A 24,138-nucleotide genomic window follows, 5' to 3' on the forward strand; every position below is an offset into this window, starting at 1 on the left:
CATGGAAACCGAGCGCACGCGGAGCGCCGCCCTCCTTCCCTGCTTCCCGCCGGGCCGCCGCCGCAGTCGCCACCATGATGCTCCTGGGCCGCGGGCTGGACGCCAGGTACGGGGGCGCGGAGGGCCGGGGGAGCCCCGCGGTGCTGCGGGGGGGGAGGCCCCGCTTCGGGCAGCGTGCCCGGGGGTGGCGCGGGGGTCGGGGAGCGATGCAGGCCCGGTCCGTCTCAGCGCATCTGCCTTCCTTAGGGGATGGGGGCCGCCTCTGCCTTCCTCTGGTAATGGCCGCAAAACTTTTCCAGGCCTAGTGTGCTATGCAGAGATGGCGTAAAGATGTGCTGCCGATACTTATTTGGACCTCTCGCGAATAATTCTGTAGAGAATTCTAAGCGGTCGCGATAATGGGGGGGAATAAAAACTTCCACCCCCATATAAGAAAATGTAGTGTTTCGTGTCCCAAAATTAAATACTAGTTGCATGGGTGTACTGTGAGATCTGAATTGTAAAGTGGGTGATTATGGCTTCCGCCTGGAGGGAAACACTTTCTGACATGAAGACCTTTCAAGAAAATAGGAAAGATATACCTTTTACTGAAGATCTTATCAGGTAGTATTAATTTTGAAAAACAGCTTTATTAGTACTTAATGAAATTCTTACTTGCCTACTCACCAGGTGAAACCTTCGCTATTCAAGTGGTTCTGTGCTCCAGAATGTCCTGGAGGACTGAAAACTCCCTTGGATTTTTTTTAACCTTAACAGAATCTCTTTTGAACAGTCTTCCAGACAGCTTGCCATGAAGCAACTCAGCTGGGTTTTTGCCCAAGGCAGAACTTCGGCATGAAATACTTTTCCTGAAGTAAAGGTGTTCCTCATTTGAATTGATAGCATTGTTGTTTAGTCTCAAAGTACCAGAATACTTCAAATTTTTCTGATCATCATGTATCCCAATACGAAGTCAGTGTTTAAATATTGGTATTTAAGTATTGGGATAGTAGGATATGACGGAAGTGTTTGTTTCTGTCCTTTGCCAAGACAGTGGTAGGAGTGAATTCTCTTGCTGAGAATTCTAGCACTTCACACCAGTAACTTGTGTTAGACTGCAGAGACTTCCTAGGACCCAGTATCTGGCAGGTACTGTTAGCTGAATTGTCTTACAGCTGATTCAGTCAGATCAAAAACAACTGGCATGAGTTCACATGACCATCAAATAATATAGGAATATGAAAGCAAAGTACAAAATGAAATATGTGAGTTACTGGAATGACTTACCTAAATCATTAATAATGAAACATACAGGCATTGTAAATTATTATCTTTTAAACTACATAAATTAATTAGGTTTATGTAGTTTAAAAGATAATAATTTTTGTGCTTAATATCCTTTCAGTGGTATTAGAGTTTTCACCTCTTGTGTTCATGCACTTTTCTTCTTTAATTCTCAGTGGTATTTATCCTCTGTAGTACTGATCAGGAGCAGTTTGGTAACTGTTCACAATTTAAAAAACATGTAATACCTTTACCAATTTTTCCTCTACTGCCTAATTTCTCCAGCCACTGACTTGCCTGTTTAGATTGTAAACTGTTGCAGGAAGGGGTGGTCTTGCAGGAGTCTTGTTTGAGACTGCAGGTGTTACCACTGTGTTAGTAACTAATACCAGTAGTAATAGTGAGCTTTGGCTTAACTGCAGGAGGAAGACTTCCAAGCAGATTTTTGTGATTTGGGTTTTCATCTATTGGATCTTTAAGTGTAAATCTGCTTTTTTGTTTGTTTGTTATTCATTCATAAATAATCACATATTACATCACTTACAACATTCTCTTTTTAAGAATAAATTTCTGCTTTGCACTGAAACGAGATATCCAAATTATTAATAGTATAATTATATAGTTTTTCTTCTGTATGCGTTGTAAACATTTGTGCCCTTCTTATTTTTCATTTACTTTTCTTTGGTATCCAGGGACAATCAGACTAGACAAATACAAGATGCTGTTTCAAATGTGGAAAAACATTTTGGTGAATTGTGCCAAATATTTGCTGGATATGTACGTAAAACTGCCAGACTACGAGACAAAGCAGATCTTCTAGTAAATGAAATATATGCATATGCAGCTACAGAGACACCAAACTTAAAAGTTGGACTGAAAAACTTTGCAGATGAATTTTCCAGACTTCAGGATTATCGCCAGGCAGAGGTACAAAATTAAAACTGTACATGTTGTGTTTGCCATCTGAACTTTTCAGTTACTTATCTGTGATTAAAAGGGAAATCATATACTCTGCAATTGAAAGAGAAACATAGGAGAAAACATGTCTAAATATATTAGTGTCTGAGCAGGCTGCCAAAGCATTCTTCATTTACCCTCCTAATAACTTCATTGAAAAACTACCTAAAATTAGTCCTGTTGAAGTCGGCAAGACTATCCCTATGAACACTCAAAGTAGTTGAGAGAGAGCACGGTTTTTTTTTATTGTCTTAGACTTTGGGTTATGATTTATGGTTAACAAAGTGTTCTTTTTTAGTTGTTTGACTTGAGTTGTCTAGCAGCAGCTGAGGTAAAGTCAGTCATTTTCCTTTTGCTGAGATTATCAGAAATAGTATTGAAGAGGTGCTGTCAGGGAACACTGTCAATTTCATAAGTTTGTAGTTCAACACTAAAAGTACAAACTTGATCTGGACCATATGTGACTACATAGTCACATTTCTGCTGGATGAGTGAGAGTGTAAAGAAAGGTGTTTATGCCACTTACACATTTATGTGTGGTGCCAGTGAAACTGTAACTTACAATGCAGAATTCCAAATACTGAGGTTAAAAAAAAAATTCATTCACGTGTACTCAAACTAGTTTTTGGAGTATGTGTCTATTCTTTTAGTAGAACGTAGAAAATTCCCATTTATAGTTTTGAACAGCCAAGACCCACTATAATTCACAAAAGAGACTGAAGTAGTTGACATTCTTTATGTTTTCAGACAGGACTTTCTTATTTTGGAGAGCGTTGCAAGTCATCTCTCCATAATAACAAAGTGGAAAAAGAAAACCTTTTAAAAGCAGTTAATATGGGAAGCAGAGTTTCAAATACAAGAAATATGTGAGGATTTTTAACAACCTATTTAGGGAGGGATTTTTAAGAAGTAATAAGAAACTTTAAGGTGTGTGTGATTTTTATTTTTTCCATAAGCTCTTCTACATTTGGCTCCAGCTGAGCCATACACAGGTCCTTATGCTTCAATTGATGTAGTAGCAAATAATCCTCTGCTAAAAGATTAAATTTATATTGTGGCCAAAGGTGAATGTGAACTCAGACTGTATGAGCTCTCTGTTTTTGTCATTAAACAATGAACCTGTAATTCTGAGGTACATATGTAACAACTTGAATTTTGCTTCTTTCGATTTTAAATGTGTTTTTAAAAACTGACATTTGGCCTACATTCACCTACCATGCCTGTCTGCAAACCAACACTGCCCTGTGAAGGAAAAAAGGCAGAAGCAGCAAATGAAAAGAGAAGCTTTTAGTTTTTAAATCAAGTTCTCCTTGCTCCTGAAAACAAAATATATGATCTCAGCTTTGTTTCTTCTGGGCATCAAGTCACTTAACAGTTTTCCTGTTTGCTGACAAAGTGGACCAGAGAAGATTAGCTTATAAGGATTATCAATTTCTGGTCTTTAGCTGCAGTGCTCGATATATAAATACTGAGGTGTGAGGTACCACAACATGTGGAAGGTTAAGTAAGCAAGATGGGCAGGTTATTTGGTACATCTGTAACATGTGTGTTGTTTAGAGCCTTATTGTCCTATTCCTTTCTATTCAATTGGCAGTTCAAGTGAAATTGTTTGACAGCACACTGGTAGATGGTACCAAGGAGAAATGTTTGCTCTGCTGGCATAGATTTTGGCTGACTGGTGACTACCAGTATAGAGGGAGCTGTCCCTTCCTTGTAGAGGTATGCATCTTGTCCTAATCTGGATGTAGCAGCGATGGGCCACAGGACTCACTCATGGTCCATAAGTCATTGGCAGATTACGCTGGGGCCACTCAGACAGTTTTGTCAGATTTGACAAGCAGGTCTTATCCTATTGCCTGTCTGACCATATGTAGCTGTTTTTCTGACTAGAAGAACTGAAACAAAAATTCACAACCATTCATCTGTGAGAGCATTTATGCATTTTACACACCCTGTTATTGGTATTTTTAGTGCACTCAGTACCAGTGATGCTGTTTCCATTATTCTTAAGAAGTGTTCCATTTTGTACAGTATATTTGATAGCAAAGATGGCTTAGTCTGTAACCTATCAGTAAGTGTAGAGCAAATACACTGGTCTTTAGATAGAAGGCTACAGAACTCCAAGATGCAATGTTGGATGTATTTAGTACTCAGTTTGATGTATTCAGAATTTTCCATGTTTCATTTATCCTGATCTAATTAAGAAAAAAGGAATTCTACTAGAAATCAGGTTGAGCTCTTCAGAAAACAAATTACTTCTTGGTTAATGTGCTTGACTGTAGTTTTTACAGAATTTTTAAAAACTTTTATCCTAATATTTTTTCAGCATATATGGACTTAATTCCTAATAAGATGAGTCACTATTAAATTAATTGTTTCCCATTTCTGCACACCATGGATATAGCTTATTTTAGCAATCATGTGATTTCTTTTTTAGGTTGACAGGCTGGAAGCAAAGGTTGTTGAACCTCTGAAATGTTATGGGACCATAGTGAAACTTAAAAGGGTAGGTTAAAAACCTGTTTTCTCACAAGGTACATTTCAGTGTCCTGGCCACTCAGTTGAAAACTTTTAATTTGTGGGGAAAATGGTTCTGATTTTTCATATTTCAGTAATCAGTTCAACTTAATTATGTAGTTAGACATCTGAACTGAAGCTCTATATATATTGGAGGAAAAAGCTTTGATGTGAAGACAAGGATATTCAAGCTCTTTAAACACAAGCAAATGCTCAGAAAAGGCATTAGTATGAAACTTCCTGGATAGTGTAAATTCAAGACTTTTTTATTTATAAATAATGTCATTTATTATTGTTTGATTTTGATGATGATGGTGATATTATTATTACTGTTATTGTTATTACTACTACTACTTTGACTCTTAGTCATCAATATGCTGCCTTTAACAGCTTTTCTAACTCAGATTACATTCTACATTAAAGTTCATAATTTAGAAAACACATTTGAACCTGATAAGTAGGCAGTGGCCTAAATCCCTCTCTGCTAAGTCGTCATGATGACCTGAAGATATACAAAAATCTGAGGTCTCTTCATTCACTATATTTTAGAAACAGTGTTTATAGGGGTTTGAAGTATTCCCTTAAAATATCTGTGAGTTTCTTTCCTCCAGAAAGGATAAGCTTGAGCAAGTAATTTTTAATAAGCACATACTAGTTTATAAGATTAAAGTAGTATTCATAATACTTGGATTTTATACAGAGAATACCTTAATCCTGCAAACTCAAATCTGCAATTGATGTATAAGTCTGTACCATAATCTATATAAATCAAAATATTAAATTATTATTATTATCTGATGGTATTTTATGTACAAAAATCTTGAGATGTGTTCATCATGGTTAATTTGAGTAGATTGTGGCACTGCATCTCAAGCAAGCAGTTTTCATATTTTTTTTCCTGTTTTCTTTCCATATGGTGAAGAACCAAGTAGAGTGTTTGGAACCTTCTGCAACCTCACTTAGTGGTTAGAGAAGCCTACCTCAGTTGGTGGTCAGAGAAACAATTGTGAAGGAAATGTATCCTGCTCTTGAGTAGGACTACCCGTGGTAGTCCTTAGCAGAGCTGTAGACTACAGAGCCTAAAACCTGGTATCCTAATGGTCACTCTGAAACCCAGTTTGTGAGATCTAGAACTGAATATGCTGTAGGATATACATGTTAAGGGTGGGAGACAAGTTTCATGTGTTTGTGGCAGTAGGGTTGCTGAGGAGACACAAAATGTTACAGCAGTGCCTGGGGCTTCCAAAGCATTGAAGAGCCTGTCTTTAGGTGCATTGCCACTGATAGCCAGTAATGCTGAGGACAGAAGCAACTGAAACCAAGTCATTGCTTGCAACAGTGAATGGAAGGAATTTCCTGTGGTCTTTGCCTTTCAGAATGTCAGAAAGCATTGCATGTTTATTTTAGCTACAGTGAGGAGTACAAGAGCATTCTTAAACTGTAGATGGGATTAACTATTTTACTAGTTTACCTCTGAACTAAGAGAGTTCACTAAAGATGTAGGCCATTAAATGGTTATTTTTTTCCCACTGCACGTTGACTATAAACCTTGGTTAAAACTTCAACTGTAGGGTCTTCAGTTATCATCTCTAATCACTGGGACATATTGACTGACAAAGGAAATTCTGTCACTCATGTAAATCTAGCACAAGCTGCTAGTTCTAGGACTGCTTTACCTGTACCTACATTAGCTAAGTAAAACCAGGCAGGGTATGTCATTACAGCACTTTCTATAAAGGGGATGTTCTCACTGCTGCTTACTTACTGGATCTGTTCCAGGATCTACACAGGAGTATTTCTGTGCTTTGTCTAAATACAACTGTTGCTTTTTCTGTGGTGTAAGCCATCAATGTCCTGTGCTACTATGTTGCAGTATCCCCACGGAAAGGAAATATATATGGCTACTAAATGCTTTGAAGAGGCTCAGGTCAATCAGGGTAGTGCTGTCCTTTATCTGCTAATGCAATAAAATTGTTTCATTCACTCGTTCTGGTTCACGATGCTGAATAGCTTCAATGGAAGCGAATACAATATTCTTGTCCTGTAACACAGCTTAAATGTAGGATATGAGGATTTCTTTCTGTTTCATTGTTCTGTATATCAATCTTCGCTTTTCTGCTTTTTGGCAACTCTGTTCCTGGTTCCTTTTCTTCATGTAAAACAGGACATCATAAAACCAAGGTGATCCACGTGCAGAAGAAAGGATTGATTTGCTTTAATAACTTCAGTGACTAAAGCAGGTAACAGTACAGTGATGAGGCTCTGCCAGCTCATTGTTTGGTGGATGAACTGTAGCTGTATTTCTGTATTATTTGAAATTAGATGGGTGACCAGAGTTCTTACATGTGACTTGAATTCATAGGTAAAACCTAGAAGGACTGTGAATAATTTTATATTCTCTGTACCTTTTATCTCATTGCCTATTCCTTTCTATTCCATTTTTTCTTGAGTGTCATTAAAGCATATTTTCCAAAAACATGTCAAAACTTGGTCTAGAAACAGTGGAGGTGAATGTAGGACTGTTTGTGGTAGTTAGTGGTTAGTTGATATTTGTGGTGTTTTGTTTTAAGTGAAAGACTTCACCTAATCTTTGGTTCTTGTTATATGCTCCACTGAGATGAAAGAGCTCTGTAATGCTCTGAGTTTTTTCTGGATGAAGGTATTTAGATGTTAGTAAAATGAATTTTTCTTTTTTTTTTTTCTGTTAGGTAATAATGTATACCTTGATTCTTTCACCATAAATTGCACTTTTCCCAGATTTTTAGTATTTTTATTGGGGTTTTTTCTGCACCCTTTTCAGTTTTTCAACATCTTAGACAAAATATGTATGTAACTGGGCCCTACTTTTGTACATCCAAAACTTGTACACAGCTTCACCACTACAGCCACAGTAGCACTAATTCTTTGTCACACTTTGGGTAGAAGAGATGTATGTTTCATGGTGGCTGTTGCTACAGAAAACAGAGGTAGAGGAGGGAACAGTCCAGTCCCTGTAGGTATTTCCAAAATCACTGCGCTAGAAAGAAACTGCTGAATTTAATAATGGCAACTCTAGAACTTTGCATCCTCAAGTATACTTTGCATGAAAGTCAGAAACCTTTCAAGCCACAGTGTTAAATCTGATTGTTTTAAATAGGTCTAGAAAGTCAGTGCTGTTAACAGGGCTCAGTCATTGAATAGCACTAAACATGCAGCTGTGACCATTAGATAGAAAACTTCGTTCTGTTTCAAAAATAAATACATTCTTTTCTCTACCTTTAAAATTTAAAATGCAAAACAATTTTTAAAAATTCTGTTATTGCTTTTCTTGCAGCCACATGGTTTTCATAAAGGCAAAAGGCCTTTTCAGCAGTCTTTGACCTTAGAGGTAGCGTAGATGCCCTTCTGAAAGCCGAGCAGTAAAACTAGTTTTGATGGGCTGAAGATGAAGTAGTTTTTATTATCAGAAAACAGCTCTGTCTCTGTAGTGATGAAGCAAAATGACAGTTATATACAAGGACATACAGGTAGTAAGGATAGAAACAGGGAAGAAACTGCATGTTTTGACCCCAACTTCATGTACAGCCTCATTATTGAAGGAACACACAGCACTGTGAAACTTGGCAGTCTTGGGCTTGTCACTGACTAGTGATCTGGTCACAGGATCACAAAACTTGCTGAAAGACACATTCTTAGTTGCATGTCCTTCTGAGTGATGGAGATATACATGCATTAAGATTCTGAAATTCACGGATGGGGCACAGACAACTTCACAATATGATAGTTTCTAATAGCTCTAACTCCCTCCATTCTGGAGTAGTAAATGGAAATGGCATTTTTAGAGTAAAAGGTCATTTGAAGTGCAGGCCAAATCCTGCCTCAGATTTTGTTAGACTTTAGCCTGTATTTCTGCTTGTTCTAAACTACTACTCCTTTAAACTGGAGCCATCAAAATTAATGTCCTTTTCCATACCAGTGTCAATGGAGTGATAAATACTTGACTGATAACCTTACATTCCATGAATGTCAAACAATTTGCAAAACACAGTTTTATACCATGAACAATAATTTGAGAAGACTGATAGATAAACATTCTTAAATTGTCACAAGTCTTCCTAGAAGTACATGCTACTACTCCTTTAGAAATGAGGGGCAAAAATGGTTTTCAACAGTTTCTGCCTTTTCTAGATCAGTTAAGTTTTATCTTCTCCAGCTACATCATTACTTGGATGTATTTTGTTTCAAATGGTTTTAAACACTTTACTAAATGCATATATATAAATAGCCAGTTTAACCCTTTCAACCATAGAATTCCTGTGGTACCTTAAAATCTGTGTAGCACAGAACTATAGAATTGTTTAGGTTGAAAAAGACCTCTGTGATCATTGAGTCCAACCATTAGCCCACCATGTTCACCAGTAAACAATGTCCCTAAGTGCCATATCCACACCTTTTTTGAACACTTCCAGAATGGTGATTCTACCAGTTCCCTGGGCAGCCTATTCCAATGCCTGACCACCCCTCCAGTGGAAAAAAATTTCCTGATATTTCATCTAAACCTTCCCTGGTGCAGCTTATATGACCTCATCTGTCACTGGTTGCCTGGGAGAAGAGGCTGACCCCACCACCTGTAGCCACCTGGCTACAGCCTCCTTTCAGGGAGTTGTAGAGAGTGCTACGGTTCCCCCTGAGCCTCCTCCAGGCTAAGCACCCCCAGCTCCCTCAGCCACTCCTCATCAGACTTCTGCTCCAGCCCCTTCAGCAGCTCCACTGCCAGCAGTGACAGCAGTTATGTCAGACCATGCCAGGCAGCAGACTGCTGCCTGCTTTGGGTTTTTTCTTACTGATGCCACTTTATTTGATGCTGCTTTTTATTTCTAAGTACCACATTTATTCTGTTGCTAAGTTAGGAATGAGTCTGCCTTCTTAATGCTTTGGGGATCTCAGCTTGTGACCACCTACTGTACTTTTCACGAAAAGCTGTGAATATCTTTTTCTTTCCTTCCCACATTTTAAATTATAGTGTGTGCTATAGGGAGTTGCACAAACTTTATCAATGCCCATTAACTTCTCTTTCAGAGGATTAATTAACAGAATAAGATCAGTAAAATCTGTTTTTGTTCAAAGCAGAAGTTTTGTCCATGTTTTCTAGGCAATGCATGTATGAAGGAGAGCATATTTTGTATTATCCTAGATGTATTTCAAACATGTCTAAAACATTTTATTTCCAGGATGATCTTAAAGCAACTTTAACAGCAAAGCACCGAGAAGCCAAGCAATTATCTCAACTGGAAAAGACCCGTCAGCGGAATCCATCAGATCTACACATTATCGTATCCTGCATTTCTAGTCACTATGAGAAATAGTTTTTAAAATTCTTACATGATTCTGTTGTATTTAAGAAGTAGTAGTAACAATAATGCTCCTTAGAGGAACTGTTTCCAATGTTTGAATCTTTTCTTAAACTTTGTGATGAGTTACAGCTGCTTTGTTACTCACTTTTGAATTGAAAAGAAACTATGTATTATTTGTTACGTTTATTCAAGAGAGGTAGGCATAGATTACATCTAGGAATTTGGAAGTTTTTGAAAGTAAGTGTAATCAGACAATTTCTTTTTTATTTCTGTGGATTTTTTAGTTTATTGTTTTTCTCCCTGCCATTTCGGTAATTGTGCTTCCTGGTACCTAGATGGGATATGAGTTTCCTCCAGCTGCATGAAAGGAAAAGTTGTTTTTCTGATAGTAGAATACTCAACTAGACTACTCTTCCTTTCCAAAGACTAGTCACCCTCCCCAGTATACTATTTTGTACCACAGCAGTAAAAATTAAGCCTCCATCAAACTGAATTAGAATTTCCATTGAAATCTCATTGAAGTTTCAAAGTTTGAAGCAATCAGAATCTAAGGAATGCCAGAATAAACGGGATCAAGGCAATCCTACTTCAGTCCCTTTATGCTTACTTATTATGATACAGATACTAGGTTCATGATGTGCTGTTTACTTTTTATTACATTTTAGTATTGGACTTGGGAATTAAGCAATCCTGTTTGTTGTTGGATTTTATCAACTATTTCAGAATCTTCAGGATCTTTATAGTGACTGGGGCATGAGACAGTAGAAAGAGTGAAAATGACTGTGTTGGTCAAATGCAACACAGGAGAACTACATTTTATTTTTGTCTCTGCTAGAGAATTTCCATTTAATATTAATCAAATCAGTTAAATCAAGTGATGACTAATTAGAATTCCTCATATAACAAAGACAGATGCATGTTAGCCACAGGGTTAGAACTTGAGCTGTGTTGCAAAGTTCTCTTTTGTTGGAATTAAGGGACTAAATTATAACAGTAAGCTGTTTCCCCAGAGGGAGACCGGTCCCCTTTTTCTCCCTCAAGCTAATTGCCATTTCATTTCATAGGTGTGTCACCAGCACCTAATTCATTTCTTCTAATTTCTTTTCTAAGCTTCTCCCAAATACCCTTCTGTGACTTAGCTTCTTGTAACACCTGTTTTCTGTTCTTAAGGCTTTGCCTGAAGAGTTATAGAATCTCAGTAGTCTGATTCTGCACATGGACAAAGGCACCAAATGCTGCATATTTGCATTTTCAAGTGATTTGACACAAAGCGCATAAAAAGGTATTAGGAGCAGGAATGTGTTCATTTGCTTTTGAAGGTTTGTGCAGGTTAGCTTTGAGCTCTGAGAGAGGCTTTACCACATTAGAGCACATCAGCTGGGCTCCTGCGGGGTTTTCATACTGTTTCTTGAGCAACTGTGATGTTGCAGCAGTGAACGACTTTGGCCACAGATAGCAAAGGATCTGTACTCACTCCCATCTTACAAATGGGACGTTAGCACAGCTTTGGAAAGAAAACATTGCCAGATTTTTAAAAATACAAAAACATATTTTTATTAATCAAAATCTTTTTTTTTTTTTTAAGTAGTCTGCCTAGGTTGCCTGCTTTTTATTTTATTCTCTCAAAAATAAATAACTAAACCCTCATCCAATACATACAGCTGTCCTGAAATGTTTTCGCCTGGATACTTGAATTCTAGCAAAGCTCTAACAAACTGTACAGCTTACAGCCAGAAGCTTCAGACAACATAATAATAGCACTAAATACATAGATGTTTTGAAATAACTGAGGTAAATAGTTCACAGTATATTAAAAGTGGAAGTCAACTTCCATGAATATTGATTGTTACATTGCCATTTTTTCCTTTACTCATATTTCCAGTCACAGGTGAGTGTTCAGAAGAGAAAATACCAAACTGCTGTTGTGCAAACTATGCAGGCTCTGCAACTTCAGACACTTCGCTCTACAAAAAACAATTCCTCTCCCAAAGCATCTGTGCACAAATTATGTCCAATCTATTTAAGATGTATTGAGAAGACCTATTTGATTATCATAGAAATAACATAGTGTATTTGTATATGTAAGGGCTGCTTATGCATAATAGCTGCCTTCACTTACAGAGAATGACTGATTGAACTAATTGAAAATACACAAAATCTCTTTTCTTTCTGTCCTTCCCTCCTGTGTTTTGGGCAAAATCAATAAAGAGAAATGAACATGTGACCTTACGTACTACTAAAGATCATTATCAATTTTGTTTGCCCAGTAATTGCAGAATTGTGTCTGTGACTTTAGGCTGCTTTTGAAAGGAGATTGTTCCAAGTTGATTATCCTGCAATATAAAATTAGCAGATTATAATCAAAGAAGTGAACAGAGCATCCCTTATGCCTTAGGTTTCTATATATGTAACACTAAAAGCTAGATCACAGGAAATGGACCTGTGGTGTCTTTTTCCATTAAAAAAAATCCTTTCTTACACTGCAGTTTTGTAGAAATGGAAAGAACCCTACAACCTGATCATAGGATACAATACTTGATCCATATACTACTTTTGAATCTCACAACAAAATAGATTTGTGATGATACTTACTGACTGAGCCTGTAATTACTACTAGTATATGGTGCTTGACCAATAATGCACAGAAAACAACAGAAGTTTAGACCCAAATTTTGTAGACTTCAAGTGCAAGCTTTTACAACTATACGTTGTTAATTTGTAATAGTACACAGTTCTCAGACTTGACTTACTGAGAACAGTTTCAACATCTTTCATTAAATGGTAGTGAACTTTCTATAAAATTCATAATTATATCTAATTAAAATAGCTATCTAAAATGCTTTCTGTAGTAACAAAATAAGAAATTCTTTGTAGTTACGTGTTAGGAATTGGTTGATGTGTCCCCAGTGCCCTGTTGAAGATGTTTTTTACAAGTTGTTTTAATAATACAAAAATATTAAAAATATAAAATACCTGAAATGCCTTTGAATCTAAAATTTACAGTAACTCCAGCCTGCAGATTGAGATATTTGCAGGATAAGCACATTAATTACAGCTGCTGCTATAATTGTCTATTTAAATAATTTATAAATACTTACTAAGATGAGGTTCAGCACATGATACTGGAAAAGATTCTGGACCCAGCAGGTTGATCTGCCCTAGAAAACAAAGGGTGATCTTTCCTATTCACCCACCACTCTGGCCTGTGCTGGGTTAAGTACCTAAACCCAGTCACTGTGTTGTCAGCAGGGCGTCAGGGCTGGCTCAGTAAAACTATCACGATTATTACAGAAAATGAATCAGGGCAGAGGGACTTTCCTGACTGGCTGCAGCTGGTCATTTTTCATGTTTCACATCAAAGTCACAACAATGTAGAAAGCATCTTTATATGTTCATTAAGCTACAGATTTCAAATACTGTAACACAGATACTGGTTTGAAAACTCAGACTTAAATGTTTTCATAGAAATTACAGCAAATAGCTTTGTATCAAATACAAGACTAATTTCGCCTTTGTGTTGCTTTACCAGGCTGAAAATGAACTGCACAGAGCAACACTGGAGACTACTCGAACAACTCGGCACTTAGAGGAAACCATTGATAATTTTGAGAAAAAGAAAATAAAGGACATCAAAGTATGTGTGCTCTCATTTCATCTTGCATAATAAAATTACTATAGTTAGTCAGGGGCAAGATTAACAACATTCAGTATTCACTGAAATGCAAATCTCATGGTATTCATGAATATTTCACAGATTTGTAAATTATAGATATGTATAGAATTTACAGATAATTTATCCCCAACCTGTTATAAAAGACTGTCTTCAAAACAGCAAAACTTCTGACTGACTACATCTTGTGAATACATATTGGAGATTATCAAGTGACTTTTCTGTAAGACATGTCATTCCTAATACATTTCCTCTTTCCTTTTCAAAGTATTTATTTAAAATTTATTATGAAATAATAACTGCATAAGTGATAGCCCAGCCAGGATATATGTTTAATTTTTAAAATTCAGGTCTGACTATTTAAAAGTACTAAGTATCATGCAGTTATTTATATCATATAAATACCAAACACAGAATACAGTAATTTTTTGAAGTGGAAATGTACTTTATTGCATTAAGAAAATCTTTCTTTTGCTTTCAGAACATATTTTCTGAATTTATAACTATTGAAATGTTGTTCCATGGGAAAGCTTTAGAGATATATACTGCTGCCTACCAAAACATCCAAAATATTGATGAAAATGAAGATTTGGAGGTAAGAGTGATTAAGATCTGCTTTTCTGTTTACTTCCTATATAAAAAACAGTTTTCAGAGTTGGGCTACACATGTCCAATGCAGAAAAATGCAACAAATATTTCAGGCTCCCAGAACAACCGCATGTATACCAAGCCTTTTTTTAGCACTTTTTCAGTAAAAGCATACATGTTTATAATCTCAGAACAGAGAGAGCAACTGCAATGGCAATCTAATCTTTTCCATAAAATACAGAAAAGAGACTCACAAAATTACCTGCCACTCCAAGCTCAGCTAATCACAGTTTTTAAAGAACACTTCTCCAGTGAATCTTGTTCTAAAGATGCACAAAGAAAAAATCTTACACTGCTGTGATAAGATGATGTAAAGACTAATTACTGCATTAAAGATCTCTCTCTAACCTAAATTCTGTTTGCTTGTTTTCATCTTCTAGTCATTTTTTATTAGGCTGTTCTAGAATTAAGAGACATTTTTTATTTACTGCATTGGGGTTTTTTGCCCTGTGGCAGTTAACTGCTTCAAGTCACACTTTCTTTTCTACTTAAATTATAGTTTCTCTTTCCCAAGACATGCTTTTCAGTCCTTTATTCATTATTGCAGTTCTTCTGGATATTGGGCCTTTAAACTTAATATCATTGAAATGTGTGTTGTGTATGTATGTTTGTCAAAAAAGTTGGATCATTTTCAGTCTTTTTTTGTAAATCCTCCCAGTCATAATTTTGTCTATGATATAGCTCAGAATCAAGTTAGCACAAGACTTTAAAAACCACAATTCTTCAGTGACAGTCATATTTGAGACTACTTGGTAATTTTACATAATATAAACTATGCCATGGCAATTTTGTACTATTCTAGTTTCACAATGATGATGTCACCAGATTCAGAAATCTCCTTTAAGTCAATACTTCGTCTTTCACAACCAAATTTCTAATATAATTTTAAATTTCCTGTTACTTGGACAATTACTTACTTTTCATAAAAATACTGACCATAATTTACCATCTTCTTGACTTAAAGTCTTGCACAAATAGCTTTATTGGTTATTGAAATAACTTGAAAATATAATGGATGTTATGGTCTCCCCTGTATTCTAAGAGGTTTCCCAAATTTTTCTTGAGTTGTACATCTCCTGTACATTTCAAGTAAAATTTTCCTGATGCAGTTGTGACCGACAGCAAGGATTTGCTTGTGAAGAGGCCAAGAGTTCATCTTTGCAAGAAATAGAGAGCCCCTGAAGGAGTTGCTGGGGTTCATACTTCTAGCTCAGCCTGAAACTCAGCTACATATGTTGGTGGGAAACCATTGCAGTTTTCCCTGTGTAAATGCCCTCAAATCTCTGAAGAATGTGTACTTTGACCACATAAGTATGGTGATGTGTCTCAGGTTAAGCAAGGACATTGTTTCAGCTAAAAGTGATCAATCCAAACTACAGCTGATGCACATCTTTAGATCAGGTTTCATTGTCCAATGCTGCATTTCTGCTAGCTTCAAGTCTTGGTGATTCTTAGCTTGCAAGCATCCAAGTCACAGCTTTCTCCATTTGATTAGGTTTTTCGGAGCTCACTTTATCCACCAGACTATCAGTCTCGCTTAGACATAGTTCGTGCAAATTCCAAGTCCCCCCTGCAAAGAACTGGCTCCTCAAAATCTTCATTGAGAACAGTACAGGTAAGACAGAAAAATTACATACTAAATCACTGTATTAAAGCTCTACTTAAGATAATCTTTTAGCTAATTGTTGCAACACACTAGTGCACATGGATCCACTGTCTTTACTCAGTTCAGGACGATCCGAAGGGTGAAGAAACTTTCAAGGGTATCAATACCAGCTTTATCATTGAAGGAAAAAAAACCTCAGCTTTTAAAGCTGTGTTGCTTACTTTTGACAAATGCCATTTCCAGTGATACTTTGTCTTCCATTAACAAACTGTGGCATCTTGCAGAGAAGACATCTGGGAGCTTATTTGAAAGAGTAGAAACATTCTTTAAATACACTTGTATATTCTTAGTATTCAGATTCTAGAGTGTGGACTACCAGATCCTAATTCAGAGTAGTGATACCTTCTAGCAGCAGAACAAACCTCTGACCAACAGACCTCTCCTTTTATACTCTGAAAATGAGTGAAACAGTTGAAGACAGTGCCACTCTTTTTGGATCAGCTACCTTGCAAATATCTTTGACACTTGTTTACAGCAGTAAACTTGCAGACATTGCAAAATGGCAAAGTTATTTTTAATTTATTGCAACTATAATCCTGTAACTACGATGATTCTTACCAGTGTTGAAGTTAAAGACAAAGCTACGTTTAAAATGTATGCATGTTACTTTTCTTCTTTGAATAGAATAATGCATTGATATAGTAGTAAGGAAAACTTTTCTTGACTTAATACACACTTTACACCTCTGCTCTCAACACAGAATGGATCAGTTACTACAGTTGAGCTGTTCTGTTGTTGAAAGTATGAATTGTGTCATCTGAAGAGATACAACTTAGTGAGGCAGTGCATGAAGTACTACCTTGACTGAGTAACTTACCAGTCCTCTCTATCACTCAAGCAAATTTCATGTTCAGGCTACTTCAGAAAACATAAGAGAGAAAAAACAAAAAACAACAGAAAACTGAGTGTATGTACACTGTGATTTCTCCCAGAGATGGAGTGGGACTCCATTTTGACTAACTTGCAAGTTAACCTTTCTCTTTTCTTAGACTGCTGTCTTAATTATAACTTTGGGTGTTAGTGTTCTCATAACCTCTCACTTACCTGAAAAGAACAGAAAGTCACCTAGACCTAGAGGGAAACTGCAGTGCAATTCAAAATAATGTCATCTTACTTGGCTGTGCAGTGTATCTGCAGAGGAGGATCATGTGGCAGAAAAAAGGGGTGGAACACCCTACTAATGCAGTCACCATAGGGCAGTGAAGAAAGGGCAGCCTGCTCCACATACCCCCCATGTTGCCCTTCCTGATTGTGCAAATAGCATGGTGCTGAGTTACACTAAGCGCTCTAATCTCTGGAACCACTAAACATCTCATGAGAAAAAAATGCTGTATTCAGAAAAACCTTCAGGTGACTTTTTCTATCTTTTGTGTGGATCTTTCACTCTGGAGTTTCTCACAAATCTAGTTTCCTGCTACACAGTAATCCTTTACTGACTGTAATGCAGTACTTTGCGATTTCCAATGTAAAGCGGTATAAATAATGTGCTAAGCAGTTCACACAATCACACGGCCTAAGTCTGTGGGGCAGGGGAGGACAGACACACACACAAACACTAACCTGTAGGTGAGGGACAGTGTTGGAAGTCACTGCATACCAGATGGAATGAAGTGTGCCAGTAACACAATTCAGGTCTTTTCAGAGGATATAACACATACCATCCTTGAATGTATTTCTGGTTCTGTGGACTAACTTTCTGTATTACCTGTATGTTAAAAATCTAAAGTACTCCTTGAGCTTGATTCATTTTTTCACAAAGACCTACATCCTTCATTTTACACTTTACTTGGCAATTTATCCTCAGCGTTTTGGTTTACTGATTCAGGTTGGTATATCAACAAACTTTTGCACTGACTCTGTAGGACAGCACAGGATCATTTTAACCATTACTGAAAATGTCCACATCCGAATGTTCCAACACTAAGACATGAGAATTGCCATGCTTCTGTAGTAGCATCTGCAGTGAAACATGGCGCTGAACTGCTTAAGCAAGGACAGTCATCACCTACATGCAACTCATAGAATTAATTTTTACATAAAATTATTTATGATCAACAGTTTTTATTTTTTTTGCATTAAGTTACAAAAAATTAAATTTCAGTACTGGTGTGTTTTAATTCTTTGGCACAGTAACTTGGTTTAACTGTGTAATTTCTTTTCTCACTTTCCTTCCCTGATCCAGGTGGGTTCTTAGGGATGGCCATCTTAGCACCACTAGTGATAATATTTAATACACTATTCAGTTAATTGCTGCATGGTCAGAGGTATTTGAGTAGTGAGCAGAAAAAAGACGTAAAGCCAAAACACTTCTTATTTGAGGAAAAGGTAAGGGGGAGCTTTTCTTCAGAAACATGATACAAGTTCTGCTGAAGAATTTCAGATGCTCTGAACTAGAAAAAAACTGTAGAAAATTAGTCTATCCCATTGAAATGAAGCTACCTTAACAGGCTCAATCTGCAGCATTCCTTTATCTCCAATTACAAATCAGTGCCATTTGTGTTTTTCTTCTTTCACAGAATGAGAGACTGCTACTTCAGACATTTCAACTCAAGTTAACCCAGCTTCATCCAATGATTAACTCAATTTTCTGTTGTGTTCAGGAATTTGTAAGCAAGCATTTGCTTCAAGCTAAATTATGTATTTTGTGAGCATCAACAAGATTTAAGAACTTTACTGCTTTCAGAAGTTCAATGCTACAGTTTGCTTTATGCACACACAAAAAACCTTACATTATATTCATGGCAATATGAATTATAACATCTCAGAAGTCAGTTTAATAATGAGCATTTAAGGACTTTTAAAATAGGGGGCTGCTTAAAAAAAAGGGCAAGATTTTTCTTCAGTACAGAAGTTTTATTATATCACTGTATGTGAGAAGACACAGAAAATACAACCACAGTTAGAACTGCAGATGCCCTTAGAGAACTACTGAACCTGAAATAATTTTTCAAAAGCATTCCAGATGACTTGGATAACTGTCTTCAACATTCTCTCTCATGGGGAAAGAAAAAAACCCCCATATATCTTTCTTTAAATTGTAAATGTTGCATTGTCTGTGAAGAATCTATCTTCAATAGGAATTAGATTGAGCCCTCGTTAGAAGAAAGTACAGACTGCAAAATCTGTCAAATGAGATGAAAGCTTGGCAGCTGGCACTTGTTTTTAAATGTTTGATGAACCAGAGGAGTCACTCTGAAGGCAAGCAGGGCAGGCAAAGAATTCATCTATGAATCAAGACTCTTTTAATCAGTTTGTCTAATTCATTCTTGAAAACAAAAATAAAAAGCTTAGAGCAGCATAGTTTTGAGCTTTTAATGTAAGAGGTCTGATGTCTTCAAGATAAAATTACTTAATACTCATCTTCAGCCTGCTGTTTCAACAGCTAACCCAAGAAAAAACTGATTTGTATCTCAATTTCTAGCATTAATTGGATCAAAATACCATTTCCCTATCCTGTAATAGTTGTCAAGGACTTACAGGGGTTTTTTTAGCTTTTAAAAATCATTACGGTATTTTTATTCTGTGTCATGTATCTTTCCAGTGGCGTGCACGTTAGAAAGGGTTAATAAATAAGCAACTTACCGCCTCCTGCAAATGAAAACCCTACAAACATTTAGACTGAAAATGCCAATGGAGAATTGGTTTTTGTTTGCAGAGAACAAACAGTTGCTATCCCTTTTTTTGATTTTTGTTTTAGCAGATTTCCCGCAGAATGCTAAGAAAAGATGAAGAAGAGGAGGACGAAGAAGAGGAGGACGAAGAAGATGAAGATGAGGAGGATGAATCTGGTGCTACTAAGGAAGTGAGATAACAAAGCTGTTCAAGAGGGGGGTTCTTTTACGGGGGGAAAAAAAAAAAAACACCTTTACCTAAAGGCTTTTGTGTGTTGGATCTAAAATTTTACCAGGGCTATATATTTAAAATTCCAACAGGAGCAGGAATCAGCACTGATTCTGGAGTGCCAGATAACAAATGACCCATTTCAAAGAATGGAAAAAAATCTGCTGAAAGTGGAGAATTTCAGTAGCTAGAAAATTAAATATTTAAATAGATGCCTGTATAATATTTGCATAGATGTTATATTGTAATCACATTTGCTTAAGCTTACATGATGAACAGTGTCCAAACACTGCACTAAGCTTTCAAGCAGTTATGAACATTGTTTTCTTGTTACTTTGCCATTACCTCTCTAGCTACACACCTCTTGAATTTATTAAGCACTCTAGCTGTACCTGTTATAATTGGATTTATCCATCCTAAAGTAACTGTAGTAATCAAGAAACTGTTTGCAGCAACAACCTGTTAAGATTTCATTTTGCTATCCACCCTGGATGGCAGAAGGCAGGGTGAGGTGTACTTTTTTCTTACTTGTCATTTTCCTCAGGCTTTCATCAGGCTCAAATGACTTTTGATTCCTTTACACATACAGAATGAACAGTCACAAATAAGGACCTGGCCCAGTATCTATGTTTAATGCTGCTTTGCTTTTAAATAAAAGTGCCTTCATGATAAAACTAGTGGATATTTTATGTAGTTGATGTTTATTATATTAGTTGACATGCTATACATAGTTCAAATTTCATGTGTTTAGCTACATTATTCAGTTACTGATTCCATCAAATATACAAGAAATTACACATTTTGAGTGTAATTTCTTACCCTGTTTGGAGATGGTGGTTATGTGTGTTCATTTTTTAACAGTGTATGGTTGTCTGCCAGAAAGCTGATAGATACCACACTGTTCACGTCCAGCTTTAGTATCTGCTAAAGAACGAACGCAGAAGAATTCAAATTCGTCACTGGGAAAACAATTTTAAATTACAATGAAATATTCTTTTAGTTACAGAACTAAATCAGGAAGTTCATTTATAATATTGATGCTACTTTTCTCCACTGATGCGAAGTATGCAATGCATACCTGTTTTGACATGTGAAAAAAAAGGTTTTGCCAAAAATTAATGTGATGAAAGTGAAAAGTTCACAATATAGGGTTGTTTTAAACCCAGAAAATAATTTTACACCAGCATTACATACTATTGACACTGAATTATTGTTGCAGTAAATACCAATGAGCAAAATTTTAAAAGTATCTAGGTAATTTATTCCCATCTATTTCAGCGACTAAGGCACTTCAATAAATAGTTGTATCACATCAGAATTCTGGTGATCACCACTTTACCATTTCATACAGAATGAAGTAGTCCGTCTCCAAAACAGATGGCTAACTTCATAACAATTTCAGGTTTTCATATACACATATGCAAATAGCAATTATTTGTGTACTATGTCTTGAGAAAGCAATTCTGAAAAAAAAGGCAGATGTGTTTAGATTAATTGCCCTCTAAAAGATTGGCAGCTAGGGTACAGAAAGAGATTTTTGTTTTCCCCAGCAGCATCAAATTCCTTCTCCCTACGTCACAAAAAAAAGTCAACTTTAAGAATTACAGAAAAACTTACAGAAAAGAAGCACAGTGTTGGGCAATTTTGTCCTGCATGTGTGATGTCTTAAGTTTGCACGTGCACAGAAATTGTGACCTCAAAACTATATATGAAAAGTCCCTGATTAAAATACTTCACAGCCAGAATAATTTAGAATGTTACTAAACAGTTAAATATTACCTAAAGATACTTCTGCAGAGAATTTTCTTATGGTGCATGCTGCAAGACTGACTTGCAGTTATTCCATTCACTCATTTGTATTTTTTATTACTGGCACCTAGGTGAGGCAGGTTTGTATCCATTCTCGCCTAAACTATTTTGCCGCTCTGTTGAACACACTGGCACATTCCTTTGGGATTAAGCATGGTCATCAGACTGTCCAGTTAGACCTTCCCTAAATGCCTCAAGGTGCTTTCATAGCGATCACTATTTCTAGTTTTTGACAACAGAAACTGTTCTCCGTTACATCAGAATTTTTGGACAGTAGTAGCAAAAGCAACTTCAGAGAAGGCATAACTAAGGAAACTTGCTATGTTTTATATCAACATCACAAACTGTAGCATTTCATTTGTTACTCTTTACTATATGGATGGTACTTAAAAAGGAAGAACAGTAGTTCAAGCCATGTTAATTATAGACAGTCTCTGATTTGTCCTTTGTACTGGAAATACAGTGCCTCCAAATTACTAAACATCTGATATTATAAAACTCAATTATCAGGAAATGCTGTCACCACACCATGCACCTGTACCACCTATTCAGGCAGAAGCAGAATATAATGCCCAATCTGGAGAGGCAGGGGGAACAGAGACAGACGGACACACATAGACCCAAAACACCAACCAGGTAACAGCTATAAACTAAGAATCAACTGTTCTATTAACCGTATTATTTAACTGATGTACTGGCATCCCTTCCCAATTTTCCTATGCTTCAGTGCATCTGTACATACTTCGGGGTACAGCTCTTCTCTGTATAGACCTTGAAAAAATAATTTTTTTTGGCCTACCAATCAAGCATTTCAGATTAACCTAAAGTACTCATAAACTCTAATCTGGCTTTAAATGAAATACAAATCAGCTACAGGGCAAACAGAAGACCATTTTTAAATGCCTTAATTATGACCTCTGCTATTACAAGCTTTATGATACTTTTTATATGTTCACTAAGGGGGAAAAAACTTTTACCATCCCAAAAACTAATGCTATCTTACCAGCAATTACTCTTAACCTTTTCTGAGAACAGATAATGGTTTTTCTAAAAGAAAATCTCACTTTATTGGCAAAACAACCTACTAAACACCCTTACCTTTCCAGCCTGCAAGTTTGAAATCTCCTGTTGTGTTGTAGCTAGAAGAGCTTTAAAATCAACATATCATCAAAAATGTTTAACTGGAGAAGTTAGTTGTATCCACATTTTCAACTCACCTTAGTAGTAAAGATACTAGCTTACAAAAACAGTCACAATGAAGTTTTCAACATGATGGTAACGTATGTGAAGTTTGAGGATTCTCATGTCTTTATTTTCCCTGCAACATCTTCTGGCTTCTTCATCTCTTTTACAGTAGCTATTTAATAAAGCACAAAATTGTTGAGTTTTAATTCCTTTTAAGTTCAGAGGATTCAAAACTGTATGATTCTGAAGCTAATTCCTACCGGAGAGCAAAAACCAGTATGCCACGTGTTCAGAATTTGAAAACTTGGCCATTACATTTCTTTGCTCAGAGGACTCTACATATACAGACCTTGCATTATCATTCAAAAAGCTTTTTTCCTGACACTTAAAACACAGAACAAATAATATGCAGAAGAAATAAAGCTACACTAACCTTTTGAAAATTACAGAACAAAAAATTCCACTCATTTTGTTTGCTTGTACCAAACAGTTGGCATGGAAGTCTTGCTTGCATTCATATTGACGACTTTACATAAAGTAATTAAGATTTGACCACCAGTGAGGGGAGATCATTCACTGGAAAGGCTGCCCAGACAGATCTAGCCTTAAAGCTATTAAAGATGCAATGGACAAGGCCTTGAGTAGCCCATTCTAACTTAAACTGCTTTGATGAGGGGATTGGAATAGAGACTTCTCCATGAATTTAGAATTTTTTGGTATTGCCCAAGCAAAGATTAAAAGTTTTCACTGCCAAGTTGCAACTTTGTTTGAGGGGACTGAGACTTAATTCTTTAATACTACAGATACTATCTTGCACAGTTGCAATGTCAAGGAAACTCCTCACCCACACAATGGAAGTTTCCTACTAAGCCTAAATTTTGAAGACACAGCTTTTCCAAGCTACCTTTTTTTTTCTTCCTAAAATTTAAATATGCTGGTACAAAACCAATGAAAACAACCTGTTCTAAATGCTGACACAAGCATTTATTACATAAGAAAATAACATAGTTGGCTGTCAGCTTGGTTGCCAGTGACAGATGTTACTTAAAACTAATCAGAGATTGACCTGGAATGCATCCAGACATCATTAGCAAGTTAGTATTCATATTATGCAGCATGTGAAGATAAAACAAAGACCACTGAAGTCAGAATTCTTGATCTGATTCCAACATTCATCTTCTGCCTCAAGGTACTACAGAGAACAAGAAAAAAGCCTGATTAATACAGCCTCTGCAATCTCTGTAAACTAC

General features: G+C 36.5%; 2 protein-coding genes across 3 annotated transcripts in view; one reads left to right on the forward strand and one right to left on the reverse strand.

Moving 5' to 3' along the window:
- Positions 1 to 20,571, forward strand: CIBAR1 (CBY1 interacting BAR domain containing 1). 2 transcript variants are annotated; one of them, XM_042035729.1, is made up of 9 exons: positions 1 to 106; positions 1,956 to 2,190; positions 4,658 to 4,726; positions 9,948 to 10,049; positions 11,953 to 11,958; positions 13,600 to 13,704; positions 14,222 to 14,335; positions 15,884 to 16,003; positions 19,752 to 20,571. In XM_042035729.1, the coding sequence occupies exons 1-9, from the start codon at positions 75 to 77 to the stop codon at positions 19,863 to 19,865; spliced, it is 897 nt and encodes a 298-aa protein (XP_041891663.1). In that variant the 5' UTR covers positions 1 to 74; the 3' UTR covers positions 19,866 to 20,571. The 2 variants fall into 2 exon arrangements, with proteins under 2 accessions (XP_041891663.1, XP_041891664.1); XM_042035730.1 differs by lacking the exon at positions 11,953 to 11,958 and having other exon boundaries at positions 19,752 to 19,900.
- The window catches only part of RBM12B (RNA binding motif protein 12B), a 10,799-nt gene continuing 6,556 nt past the window's right edge, over positions 19,896 to 24,138 (reverse strand). Inside the window, exon 2 of the transcript XR_006017301.1 lies at positions 19,896 to 24,080. The gene's annotated coding sequence lies outside the window, so the exon portion shown is untranslated. The remainder of the gene's footprint in view (positions 24,081 to 24,138) is intronic.

Source organism: Corvus kubaryi, unplaced genomic scaffold (genome assembly GCF_017639235.1).
Source record: "Corvus kubaryi isolate FWS band 111438036 unplaced genomic scaffold, C.kubaryi_AGA036_p1.0 37385, whole genome shotgun sequence".
Taxonomy (NCBI): Eukaryota; Metazoa; Chordata; class Aves; order Passeriformes; family Corvidae; genus Corvus; species Corvus kubaryi.

What these genes read in the sequence shown, in the direction of transcription:
- CIBAR1 (XM_042035729.1), top strand. Translation starts at nt 75, where the DNA reads ATGATGCTCCTGGGCCGCGGGCTGGACGCCAG. An exon ending in GGCCGCGGGCTGGACGCCAG is followed by an intron (nt 107 to 1,955) that starts GTACGGGGGCGC and finishes TTTGGTATCCAG; the next exon opens with GGACAATCAGACTAGACAAA. An exon ending in AGAAAATAAAGGACATCAAA is followed by an intron (nt 13,705 to 14,221) that starts GTATGTGTGCTC and finishes TTTTGCTTTCAG; the next exon opens with AACATATTTTCTGAATTTAT.